We start from the raw sequence: 12,496 nt of genomic DNA on the forward strand, positions 1-12,496 counted from the left end.
TGGTAACAGAGCCACCTCCAGCTGACCTCTTTACGTCACCAGCAACAACAAACTGCCTCGGCATTGGAGAAAGATGGCGTACGAAGAGCGAGACGAAGCTACATCTTTGTACACTTCGTATATGGTGGTCATGATAATTACACAAACTAGATGGACAATGGCGCTCTTTCTTGCGGTGATTTCGGAGGAAAGACACCGCCGCCGTCTGTCTACTTCTGGCTCACGGCCCCGGGAAAAATCTCGCGCAGAATGCAAAATCCGATCCGATCTGATAGAACGTATACATGCAGGAGTAATGCGACTATCAATTGAATAATCTGGGTGCTTTAATTCGACTATGAGAAATCCTATCCGGTCCGATTTCAGTCAGACTAAGGTGTATACATGCATCTTAGAAATCCCATCATAGTCGGACTAACACAGTAATTCAGTTTTCTTGAGTGTCATGTAAACGCACTGACTGACTTAAGCTACAGAACACAAACTGTGATTCAGTAGCCCTTTTCACACAGAGACACCGCATTATCGCTGCAGCGACAGTTTGCCAATACTCCGCCATAGTTTGTTCACACAGAGCCAAGCAACTGTGGTGTAAAAACGAACCACTGTGTAAGTCACAAAGCAAGCTGGCGCTGCAGATCCTAAGGACGTGCGACGGTACACATCATGATGATGACGTCCGTGTGTTTTCAAGGTGTTTCCCCCAGAGTCCTCCTGTTAACATAAACTGAATGCTAATAATCATATGGATGCTGTTATAATGTGTTTTGCTTGAGATCCTGACCCACCAAACATCCTGGAAAGGTTTAGATGTTTTTTGTTACATAATTACATAATCACCATCAGTAAACAGGACACTGTCTGACTCACGGGGAGTCATTCGCGGGGAGGGAGGCTGTTTTCTGGGGGAAAGTTCACTAAAGTCTCGGTTGGGGTGGCTGACAGTCGCAGTCATTTTTTTCTACACAAAAAAGGTTTTTTTTCGGTGACAAACGCTGTTTTTCGGGCAGAAATGTGACGAAGAGTCGGTAGGACAGGCAGGAGTACAGACACCTCTCCACTTACATCTGCGGTATTTTTTTCCTCATATAAGTTGCCAGAGACAGTTACAGTTATGTTTTGTTTGGTCCTCTAACGGTGCTTTGTCGGTCATTTCTCTGTATTTAGTTGAGTGAAGGACCTGTGTAGTTATCAGACTGTCAGACCGACACGCCTCCGCTTCGCGCCTCCACCTCATCCATCCACACTGGTTTGGTTCGCTAATGCTGCGCCTCTGATACTACCTCCAGAGGCGGATCAGTGCCGGAGCAGAATTTCTTCCCTTGCAGCCTCTGAGACTTTCACACAGTAGAGGAGGCGGAGAATTGGCGCAGAATCACCGCATTCAAGTGGCAGTGTGAATGGGGCTACTAATTCTCCTCCGATATGCTATGGATCGTCTCAATTATCTCCTTCTTCAGTTTCTTCACTTTGTCGGGTGGTGTCTCGTTCAGACATTCCTCCACATACTTGAGGAACCCTGCATGTGGTGACACCATCTGGCTCTGACAGATTGTCCTCATGAAGTCCAGCACCTCCATGGTGGTGGGTAGCAGGCGCCGACCCGCTCGCTTGCGTCCTGACCCTCTGCTGTCAGTGTGAGAGGAGGATGTGGAGGGGCAGGAGGAGGGAGAAGAGTGCTGGGAGTCTGGAGGAGTAGGCGAGGGAGGGGCTCCCAGACCCAGTGATGTGATGTTCAGTTTAGTAGCAGATTGGGGACCACCATGGTAATGTAAGGATGAGGGAGGGGGCTGGCAGTCCAAGCGGAGGAGGCAGGACTCCTGTGGTTCCTGGAAGTGCAGGTCATCAGGTTGCTCATCCTCATCGCAAGAGTCGCAGAGGAACATCAGCTCACGGTAATGTTTCCACTTTGGGAGGTAAAAATCCTCTGAGCCACATGTTTTGTTTGAACTGACCGCTTTGTGTTCACGTTGGAAGATGGTGCGCAAGTTTCTGAACTTTGTCTTTATGTCTTCCACTGAAGAAAGAAGAATTAAAAAACTCAACAAATAAAGCAGCTTTGGGTAAACAATGTGAGAATCATTTTGTATAGGGATGCTTGATAACTATCGAGCCAATCAGTTATCGGAAAATGTAATTATTATTTATGATTCCAATAGTGAAACTAGAGCAGATAATTAAGTTGATACAGAGGGTGGTGCTATGCTGCTAAAAGTTGGTTTGCTATCCACTACTAACACAGAGAAGATAAAGAAGAGCGGGGGAAAGAGGGAGTCGAATGGTTGATGTTCGAATGGACGTGGGAGGGACACTGTTGTGTGCTCTGCTGTGAGCAGCTGTTATGTAAGCTTATGAGTTAACAGTTGGCATAGAGACTGTTTAAAGAGTAACTTATGTATAGTTTTGCTTGCAGTTGCAACCAGCAGTGGCAGTACTTATACAGGCGATTGTGATCTGTAGTCTTCCCTACAAATTTTTGGCTGTCACAGTCCCTCCTGAACAAACTTCTGCTGTCCTTCCTGGGTTACACTCTTTGCTGCCAGACTGTCTCTGGAGACAGCAGTCAGGCTGGTAGTCCGAAGGGCAGGCTGCCCTTCCACACATAACCCAGTGGCAAAGCCCATCTTGCCAAAACTGAGTAATGTTTCCTGCGTCCAAGCTCGGAGCATGTGAAGGGGCAATCCGCCCTGTGTACACCTGGGCTGTCCACCAGCCCCGCTGGCTGTTTGTAATGCAAACAAGCCACCACAAAAACATACAGTACGTTTAGCTTAGTCGGATTACAGCCATAGTTCGACTATGCTACTCAATCAGACAACTGCAGTTGTCCGAGTATACATACTGGTGAGAAAATTGAATTAATGGCAGAAGCATGTCATACCCCGGTACGCTAGGTGGCGCTGTACCCATTTCAACTAGTGGTAACAGAGCCACCTCCAGCTGACCTCTTTACGTCACCAGCAACAACAAACTGCCTCTGCATTGGAGAAAGATGGTGTACGAAGAGCGAGACGAAGCTACATCTTTGTACATTTTGTTTATGTTGTACATGATAATTACACAAACTAGAGGCACAATGGTGCCATTTATTGCGGTGATTTCGGAGGAAGGACGTTGCCGTCGCCGTCCTACTACTTCTGGCTCACGGCTCCGGGAAAAAAATCTTGCGCCTGCGCAGAATGCAAAATCCGATCCGATAGAACGTATACATGCAGGAGTAATGCGACTATCAATCGAATAATCTATGTGTTTTTATTCGACTATGAGAAAACTGATCTGGTCCAATTTTAGTCAGACTAAGGTGTACACATGCATCTTAAAAATCCCATCATAGTCGGACTAACACAGTAATTTGGTTTTCTTGAGTGTCATGTAAACACACTGATAGACACAACCAGAGAACATTTGATCAGCATGAGCACAGTCAGATACAGTTGAAATCCTCTATGCTGAAATCTGTCAGAAACTCTAACAGCTATGATTAGTTGTATCACTGTAAACTACTGATGAGCCAACACATGACTGCAGCAGCATGCACAGCAGTGACCCTCCCATGTCCCTCTGGCCCATCCATTTTAGCATTAACCATCCAACTGGCCAAAGCATGTTAGACATTATTTAATGTGCTTTAGAACAGTCAGAACTGTTCTTTGTTTTGGTGGGTAATAGTGATGTCAGTTAGATGAACAGACAGTTAGAGCTTTGAAATAATAAACCATTCATCTTCACTCAATACATCTCAACTTTTTTTTTGCACATAAACTACATGTTTGAACTTTTTAAAATACAAAAAAGTAAACCAAAAATTATCGGTCTTGAATCAGTTATCGTGAGGTAATTATTAGTTGCTGGTATCGGTTGGAAAGAGACACCCATATTGTGCATCCCTAATTTTGTTTGGATCACAACTTAATCAGGGCTCATAAACCATGAAACCACAACTGCAACTCACGGTTCTCCTACCGCCAGCAGTAGAATAATAACAACATCATGATTGTTACCTGAAAATGGGACTGGCTCATTATCAGACAGAATGCTGCTTAGTGTCTCCAACAGAGTCTGTCTCAACAGCCTGTTCCTGTAGCTCTCGGATTTGTGGTTCCACAGACAGCTGTGCTCTAGAAAAAACAGAAAACTCACAGCCATGAAAGGAATACTTACTCTTTTACTCTTCCTCTCACATTTTTTCCAGTTGTTTGATAACAGATCAGCAACTTTAGAGACCCTGATGACAATAGCTGCCTGTCAGAAAATTGATTGTGGCTGTCAGTTACAGCTTCCTTCACTGTAAATGTATGTTACAAGGGAACTGCCCAATCAATACCTTGTTAAGAAGATTAATCAGAACTATGAAAGTAGAGATAAGAACATGAGCAGGCCCTTGTTAACTAAATTAACTGAGGAAAATTAGGGCAATATCAATCAAGTCTGGTCTGAACACATCCATACAGCCATTTCTTTTGAAATATTTAACAGAAACAGTGCCACCAACCAGAGTAAAAGGATATCAGCTGCTGAACTTTGGCCTCGCTCCAGTGGCAGCGGGAGTCTGCACTCTGTCTGCTGTCTGGCTGAACTGAACCTGACGTAGAAACATTTAGATGGGAGGGGTTTGCGCAAGGCTTGGTGTCCAGTTGTGCAGTGTAAGGAGAGGTGGTTAGAGTAGGAGCAGCTGTTTGGCTCGCAAGCTTAAGAAGATCTGGAGACGCAGCAAGGAATATTTGGTAGGCAGCACTGGTGGTGGTTTTGCCATCGTTGGACGAAGCAGTGGGGTGATTGAACTTGATGCTGCTGGTTTGGTTGGAGCTAGAGGAGAAACTGCTCAGGGTGGAGGAGGGTGTTTGGTTTCCATGCTCCAGATCCTTGTCTTCCTGTGGCATCAAGTCGTCTGTGCTGTCGTCTTCATCACAGGACTCACAGAGGAAGAGCATTTGTTGGTAGTGTTTCCATTTGGACACATAGAGTTTGTCAGACACCCTGCTCGTCTGGACCGCCTTGTATTCACGGTTGAAAACTGTTCGAAGGTTCTTGAACTTGCATTTGACGTCTTCAACTGCAAAAACAGCAACGAAAGAGTCACATTCCTCATGAATCACAACTCATATTTTGTTTCTCAAATCAAAACATCATTTGTTCCCTCTGTCAGATGTTAGTTCAGTTGATTACTGTATTACCTGCAGTAGATGACCATCAGCTCTCCCTGAGTGGAGAAGCAGTGCATAGCCCCAGCAGGAAAGCAGAGCATTGTACTGTGTGTGTGTGTGTATGTATATATGTGTGTATATATATATACATATATACATATATATATATATATATATACATATATACATATACATATATATATATATATATATATATATATATATATATATATATATATATATATATATATATATATATATATATATATATATATATATATATATATATATATACTTTCTCCATTTCCTCACTTTTCACTCCGCTGTGTTTTTCCCGAGCCGCCAACCCTGCTTCTTCTTCTTCTGATTCCCTTTCTTAATCTTCTGCCACCCTCTGTATCAAGACTACAGGTGCCACCGACGGCCATAAATCATACAATGCGTTTTTTTTTTTTTTTTTTTATACCGAGCGTTAATCGCGCGTTAAAAAAAATTAACGGCGTTAAGAGGACGCTGCGTTAGTGCGTTATTAACGCGTTAACTTTGACAGCCCTAATATATATATAAAAATACTTATTATACTTATTATCACACACCACACACATACATATATATAGCAAGGCTATTCAAAGGTAGAGAGATGCTGTGTTTCAGACTGTGACCAGTAGTAATTTTAGTGTTGCTTTGTTTCACAGAACCTAGAGGCCAGTATTGTCTTGTCTGTTGTATCATGTTGTTTTGTCATGTTTTTTTTGGGTCAGTAACTAGGCCAGGTGTCGCCGTTATGTGAATGCGCATCCGTGAGTTCAACTCCTCACCCATGATAATGTGCCAGACTGTAGGACAATGTAATACTTACCTGAGAAAGACACAGAGTGGTCAGACAGCTGACTCCTCAGAGCCTCCAGCAGCCTCAGTCTGAGTTGCCGGTTATTGTGGTTCTCAGACCTCTTGTTCCACAGACAGCTATGCTCTGTGCACAGCAACACACAACACCACCCATCAACTATGAAACACTGATGTTGTAAGAATCCAAACCATCATTGATTTTGTCCCTGTAATCCCCCTGTGGTAACAACTGAATATTTTGAAGCTGTAATCACTGTTTTGTTTACCAGAGTAGAACGCTATTAGTGCACGCTCTCTTTCTTCAGTCCAGTAACATTTTATCATCATGTTGGAGGGGACACAGGAGGTAGAGGAGGGCGGGGAGGTGGTGGCTGGGGTGGGGAGGAAGGTAATGATTGATCCAGAGGTGTTCACAGGCTGGTTCTCCTCCTGTGGAAGAATCAGCGGTGACAGAGGGGGGTCATCTGCACTGTCCTCTTGATCCCAGCAGCCCTGCAGGAACATCAGCTGCTGGTAGTGCTTCCACTGTGGCACAAACACGTCCTCGGTCCTGCACACCTTGCTGGCCTTTACCATTTTGTACTGACGCTGAAAGGTTGTGCGAAGGTTCTTGAACTTGTTCTTGATGTCTTCCACTGGAAAGAAACACAGAAAAGTTAAAAAAAAATGTTTTTCTTTTACTAGCTTGGGAAAATGAATGGTTGTGACGACAGCCTCACCTGTGAAACTAACAGGGGGAGAGTGAGCAGACAGGAGGATCCTCAGGCTTTCCAGAGTTTTCCATCGCAGCTGTCGGTTTTTGTAGCTCTCTGACTTGTGATTCCACAAACAACTGTGATCTGGAAAAAAGAAATAAACAAGATGCTTGCAATATTGTCTTGCACTCTTTTTGCTTTGTTAATTAATTGTTCATCAAAAAAATCATTCACAGTTTTGTGCTACAACCTCTATAGCAGTTTGCTAACAACCAGTTATGGAGGGAAAAAGAAATTAAAAGAGGAGACTGTTAAATTTCAGACCTGAAGTTCCGTGAAATGATTTTGGTTTTTTTAGGTTTGTTAGGTGAAATATGCCGTTTTCTGAAAGAAACTTGCACTTAACTGAAATAGAAATTAATGCCAATCAAAATGAAATGCTTACAACGTACAGCCAATGACAGATTGTAACACACAGTAATTATGTTTTTAAAAAATCCAATCCTAACCACTTGTGTTTTTGATTTTTCTTTGTGCTAACACACAGGGTATACAGTTAAAAAATGAAGTATATATGTAAAGTTTATATACACATAAATATATAGGTTTGGAGTAGGGCAATAATGCTGTTATTCTTATAGTGGAGGATTGGGAATTCTCGTCATTTGTTCAGTCGTTTTAACTGGAAGCCAAGGAGCAGAATATTTTTACAATAACCACTTCAGGAAATATCAGTTTCATGGCATATGCCAGACCTATTCATGGTAGAGCCAGCGTCTTGTTATCTGAAGGTTGCTGGTTCGATTCTGTGTGTGTGCTTGGGCAAGATTCTGAACCCCAAACTGCTCCTCGTGTGCTGGTCGGCACCTTGCATGGCAGCCACTGCCATTAGTGTATGAATTACTGTAAGTCACTTACAGGACAGAAAAGTCTACTAAATTATGTTTTCAGCTACATTCTAATTATGGCTGATTTGCAATGCCACAGGGCCGACTTTTACAATCCCTACAACTGACCTGTAAAGCTTGGAATTTAAATATGTCAAAACAATGCTCTTAAATTTTTTGTTTCTTAATTTGCATAAAAATAAACATTTTATATACAAAAGTACAGGGGGGAAAAAAAGCACTTCTTTACTTGTAGGTTTTTAGTTTGATTCTCTTAAATTCCCTCCCTCTTTTTAATGGAATAAGAGTATTTTGTGATGAATGGGCTGATTAGAATGCTATCAAAAAGATCCAGAGGTTGTGAAAAGGCCACATTTTGCCCTCAGGCCTTTAGTTGAATGGGCTCTTTATAATTTCAAACAATCTTATGTCCTGACAGACATGAAACTAGATATAAACTTGAAATAAAAAAAATAAAAAAAATAGTTTTAACATTAGGGGTGGGGCAAAAAATCGATTCACATAAGAATCGTGATTCTAATCATCCACAATTCTGAATTGTTTCATAAACTTCAAAAATCTATTTTTTTATTACTGTTTCCCCGTCTCTCTGTGCGCCCCCACGGGCTTCCGTACACAGCGTTGCAGCAAGCTTGGGGAAAAAAGACAACAAATTTGTCTTCAAAATAAGAGCTTTACATTGCACCCCACTGGAGTTTAGAACAAGGTTCTTAGCGGGGGGCTTTTAATTTGAAAGTAACGACCGTTCCTAGCTTGCCGCTACAACAACAAGCTAACAACGAAGTAAGCTACAGAGACCGAGGAGACGCTAGCATCTCCTGGATCTCAGCAGCTGTCCAGTTGCTCAGCTTGACGTCCGTGGATGAAGTGATGGACTGACTGCTGTGATCAGCTGTTTGCTGGTTTTAAAACTCCCGGCTGTGGGCGCACAACAGTGCAGGTCATCCATACCTCCGCCCATCTCACGCAATTTCCGGCATATTGATGTCTCAGATTTAGATCGGAATGGAGTTGTATAAAAGTGTACCCTCCGAGGTGGCAAATTGGCGGACCAGGACCGACCCCCACTTTACCAGCTTCTGTCTAAATCCGCGGACCGAGCCGCAAAAAGGATGGTAAAATTGGCGGCTTGCTGCCCAGTATAAAAGCGGCTATTAACTATGCAAACAAGGGCAGCCATGCACTGCAGGCACTGCTCCACACACAGTGTAGCCAGCACCTTCCTTCCAAGCAGAGAGACAGCAACTTTTTCAAAACCCATATTCATCTAGTCAAAACACACTCTTTAAGGGCTTTCATTTTTTTTTTTTTTTTTTTTTTTACTGTTTTTAAAAACAATAAGTGAACATTAAGTTTTACATCTTCATGACGCATTTTGAAAAATTAAAATTAGGCACTTGTTCAACAGAGAAACGTCTGGTGCAATTCCTTTAAGTGTCTCTGTAGGTTATAACAATAATAACAATAACAATAATAATAATAATAATAATAATAATAGTGTAAAACTGTGACATTTCTTGGGATGGATAATTTACATGAAGTTTGTTACACTCAGGTGTAGTAATGTCTTGTGGTTTCCTCTGGACTCCATTTAAGTTCAGTGAATTGATTTCAGGTGTATGTTTTGAGGATCTTCCGATGTGGAGTCATTCTTCATTACTTCAAGAGAGCAATTTCACTCTTATACATTATTGTTTAATATAGCTCAGTTTCAAGCTTGAGACCATTCTAAAAAGGTTTAGAGAATAAGTCAACTAAAAAAATGATTAACGTCAGAAATATGAAGGATGAAGTTAACAACATTTAGAAAACCGACAAACTTATTTTACTTTACCCGCTTCCTTTGAGACCTAACGTTACAGGTGACAAGTTTAAAAAAGGCAACAGAAACCAAAATGCCGTTTTGGCGTATTTTTTAAGAGAATAAGAGCTTCCTTGACCCCAGTTGCTATTCGCCATTGCTATTAATTATCTGTGTCGCTCATTGCTAACAGCCATCGGTCTACTCGAGCAACGGTTGCCCAAAAATGTTGCCGCTTCCAACTACGCAACGATAAAAACAGCGACTGAAACTGAATGTGAAGTTGCTGATCTCGAGTGTGTTACTTACTAGCGAAATAAGCTATGAGCGCCCTTTCTTTTTCCTCCGTCCAGTACCTCTCCGGTGCGAAGCTGACAGGAGACGCCTCCATATTTGTTGTTGCCGTTCAAGCCTTCCTTCACGCGTCTGCCAGGTCACATGACCCGCAATCCAGGCTCTTATTGGACGATTCTTGGATATCCCTGATCAATAACCCACGTTGCCCAGTAGAGGCCGATGTTGATTGGGGTTCATTTGCTCAATGAGGACGCTGTTGTCCAAACGCCAGACACAAATCTGTTCTACGTTTAGTGTAGTATTTAAACTTTAAATCAATTAATTTAGTTTAGCTTTTTTGACGATTTTTATTTAAGATAAAGACTTCAAATTGAAATGTCTTGTTTATTTGAAATTATTATTTATTTTAGTATTTACTTAGACAACTGGCCAATTCCATCTTATAGAAAGAGATGGCGATGATGGGGGTCCATAAAGCCACTAATGGACCTTGAGGTGAGATTGTCCTGGCAACTGCGTGTTCCAAATGCATTTATTAGATACATCATCTGATCAGATTTTAATAATTATGTCTTTATTCTATAATATTCGTTTATGAAAGTTATACTTGCAGTATCTTACAAAAGTGAGTACACCCCTTTTTTGTAAATATCGTATTTTCTTTTTTCATGGGACAACACTGAAGAAATGACACTTTGCTATGATGTAAAGTAGTCAGTGTACAGCTTGTATAACAGTGTAAATGTACTGTCCCCTCAAAATAAGTCAACACATTAATGTCTGAACTGCTGGCAACAAAAGTGACGACACTCCATCCATCCATTGTCTGTAAATGCTTTATCCCTTCTATGGGGTCACGGGGGTTTTTGCTGGAGCCAATCGCAACTGTCTCTGTGCGAGGGCAGGGTACACCCTGAACAAGTCGCCAGCTCATCGCAAGGCCGCCATGCAAGGTGCCGATTGCACATCAGGAGCAATTTGTGGTTCAGTATCTTGCTCAAGGATACTTTTACACTTTGAGCTGGGATTTGAACTAGTGACCTTCCGATCACTAGCTGACCTGCTCACTGAGCTACAGCCGCCCCAGTGAGCAGGGGCTGTTCTAGGGGGGGGTAACTCTGAGTCTGGACCCCCCTGTGGCCCCCTGACAGGGAGTCTGCATTAATAATACGATGACAGATTTCTTGCAATGATTTTGTTCTGAAGGGAAAGGCAGAAATAAAGTGTCTCAGCAGTTTACTACCCAATCAAAACTGCTGAAATTGTAAACACTGCTTTGTCTGAATGAGGGATTTGTCCTTTTTTCCGGGTTGTATGTGCCCCCTAACCAAAAAGCCGGCCCCAACCTGGCCCCCCTATGAAAACTGGTCTAGAACCGCCACTGCCAGTGAGTACACTCCTAAGTGAAAATGTCCAAATTGGGCCCAATTAGCCATTTTCTCTTTCCGGTGTCATGTGACTCATTAGTGTTACAAGGTCTCAGGTGTGAATGGGGAGCAGGTGTGTTAAATTCTGTGTTATCGCTCTCACACACTCTCATACTTACTACTAACATTACATACTAACTGGTCAGTGGAAGTTTTACATGGCACCTCATGGCAAAGAACTCTCTGAGCTCTGAAAAAAAGAATTGTTGCTCCACATGAAGATGCTATAAGAAGATTGCCAACACTCTGAAACTGAGCTGCAGCATGGTGGCCAAGACCATACAGCGGTTTGTTGCTACATGCGGACTATGCAGGTGCAGAGGGCCGCCGCACCACTCGGGGGCTCACAGGATAAAGATAAGGTTTGTTTCCATGATGTGGGTGGAGGAGGAGCTTTAATGCTGAATTTTTAAATGGCTTAAGTGTTTGCTTTAGGAAAGGGATAAAATAAAATGTACATGTCACATGTGAATGTCATGAGACTGATTGACTGAAGTGACACCCGTGTTAGTGAATTCTAGCAGGTCCAGCGTGTTGGCATTTTGGGAGGGAGGGTGTGTTGTTAGGCAGATGTGTGTCACCTGCTGTATCCTCGTCCAGTGGGAGCTGCTGTTCCCTCATAGACCTCCTCTGCTCTTCAATATTTGCCATGTAACATTACTTTACTACTTAGTACTAACATTACTTTAGGATTATTTTAGTGTATCCTCAGTTTATAGGTCTCCAATGTGAAGTGTGCTAAACAACACTAATACATATTAGACCTATTGTAGATGATTATGGACTATTGTGGCAGTAGATTATTGCTCTGAGTGGATTATTGTTAACTTCACTGAGTTAGTTGCTTAGTTAGTCTTTCTTTACCACATTTATTACAATATCTATTGTAGCAATATAACTTAAACAAATGTGTCTACATTCCTACAGTTTAGTTATGTTTTTGATGTATTTTTTTTATTCAAAAGAATCATAATAACACAAATTAAAGTATATTTAAAGTAGGGCTGTCAAAGTTAACGCGTTAATAACTCGTTAACGCAACATCCTCTTAACGCCGTTAATTTTTTTAACGCACGATTAACTCGGTATTTAAAAAAAGAAAAAAAAAAGAAACGTGCATTGTTTGATTTATGGCCGTCGTTGGCATCTGTAGTTCCAGAGGGTGGCAGAAGATTAAGAAAGGGAATCAGATGAAGAAGCAGGGTTGGCGTTCGGGAAAAACACAGTGGACTGAAAAGTGAAAGTAAATGGAGAAAGGACTTATGAACGGCAAATTCACTTTCAAAACACTGCCAGATGGTTCGGTCGATAGGACAAAAGTTATCTGCACGTACTGTCGACATGAAATGAGTTACCATTGAAGTACGTTGAGTCT

The 12,496-nt window shown here is 42.0% G+C and overlaps 1 protein-coding gene across 1 annotated transcript; it reads right to left on the minus strand.

The window, feature by feature from the left end:
* Positions 1-343: 343 nt before the first annotated feature.
* On the minus strand, positions 344-9,820 carry LOC115592129 (uncharacterized). The gene is made up of 7 exons (XM_030434654.1): positions 9,707-9,820; positions 6,713-6,832; positions 6,260-6,628; positions 6,004-6,117; positions 4,493-5,053; positions 4,002-4,118; positions 344-2,017 (listed from the first exon to the last, which is right to left on the minus strand). The coding sequence occupies exons 1-7, from the start codon at positions 9,786-9,788 to the stop codon at positions 1,410-1,412; spliced, it is 1,971 nt and encodes a 656-aa protein (XP_030290514.1). The 5' UTR covers positions 9,789-9,820; the 3' UTR covers positions 344-1,409.
* Positions 9,821-12,496: the final 2,676 nt, after the last annotated feature.

The sequence above is a fragment of the Sparus aurata genome, chromosome 12, assembly GCF_900880675.1.
Source record: "Sparus aurata chromosome 12, fSpaAur1.1, whole genome shotgun sequence".
In the NCBI taxonomy this organism is placed as follows: Eukaryota; Metazoa; Chordata; class Actinopteri; order Spariformes; family Sparidae; genus Sparus; species Sparus aurata.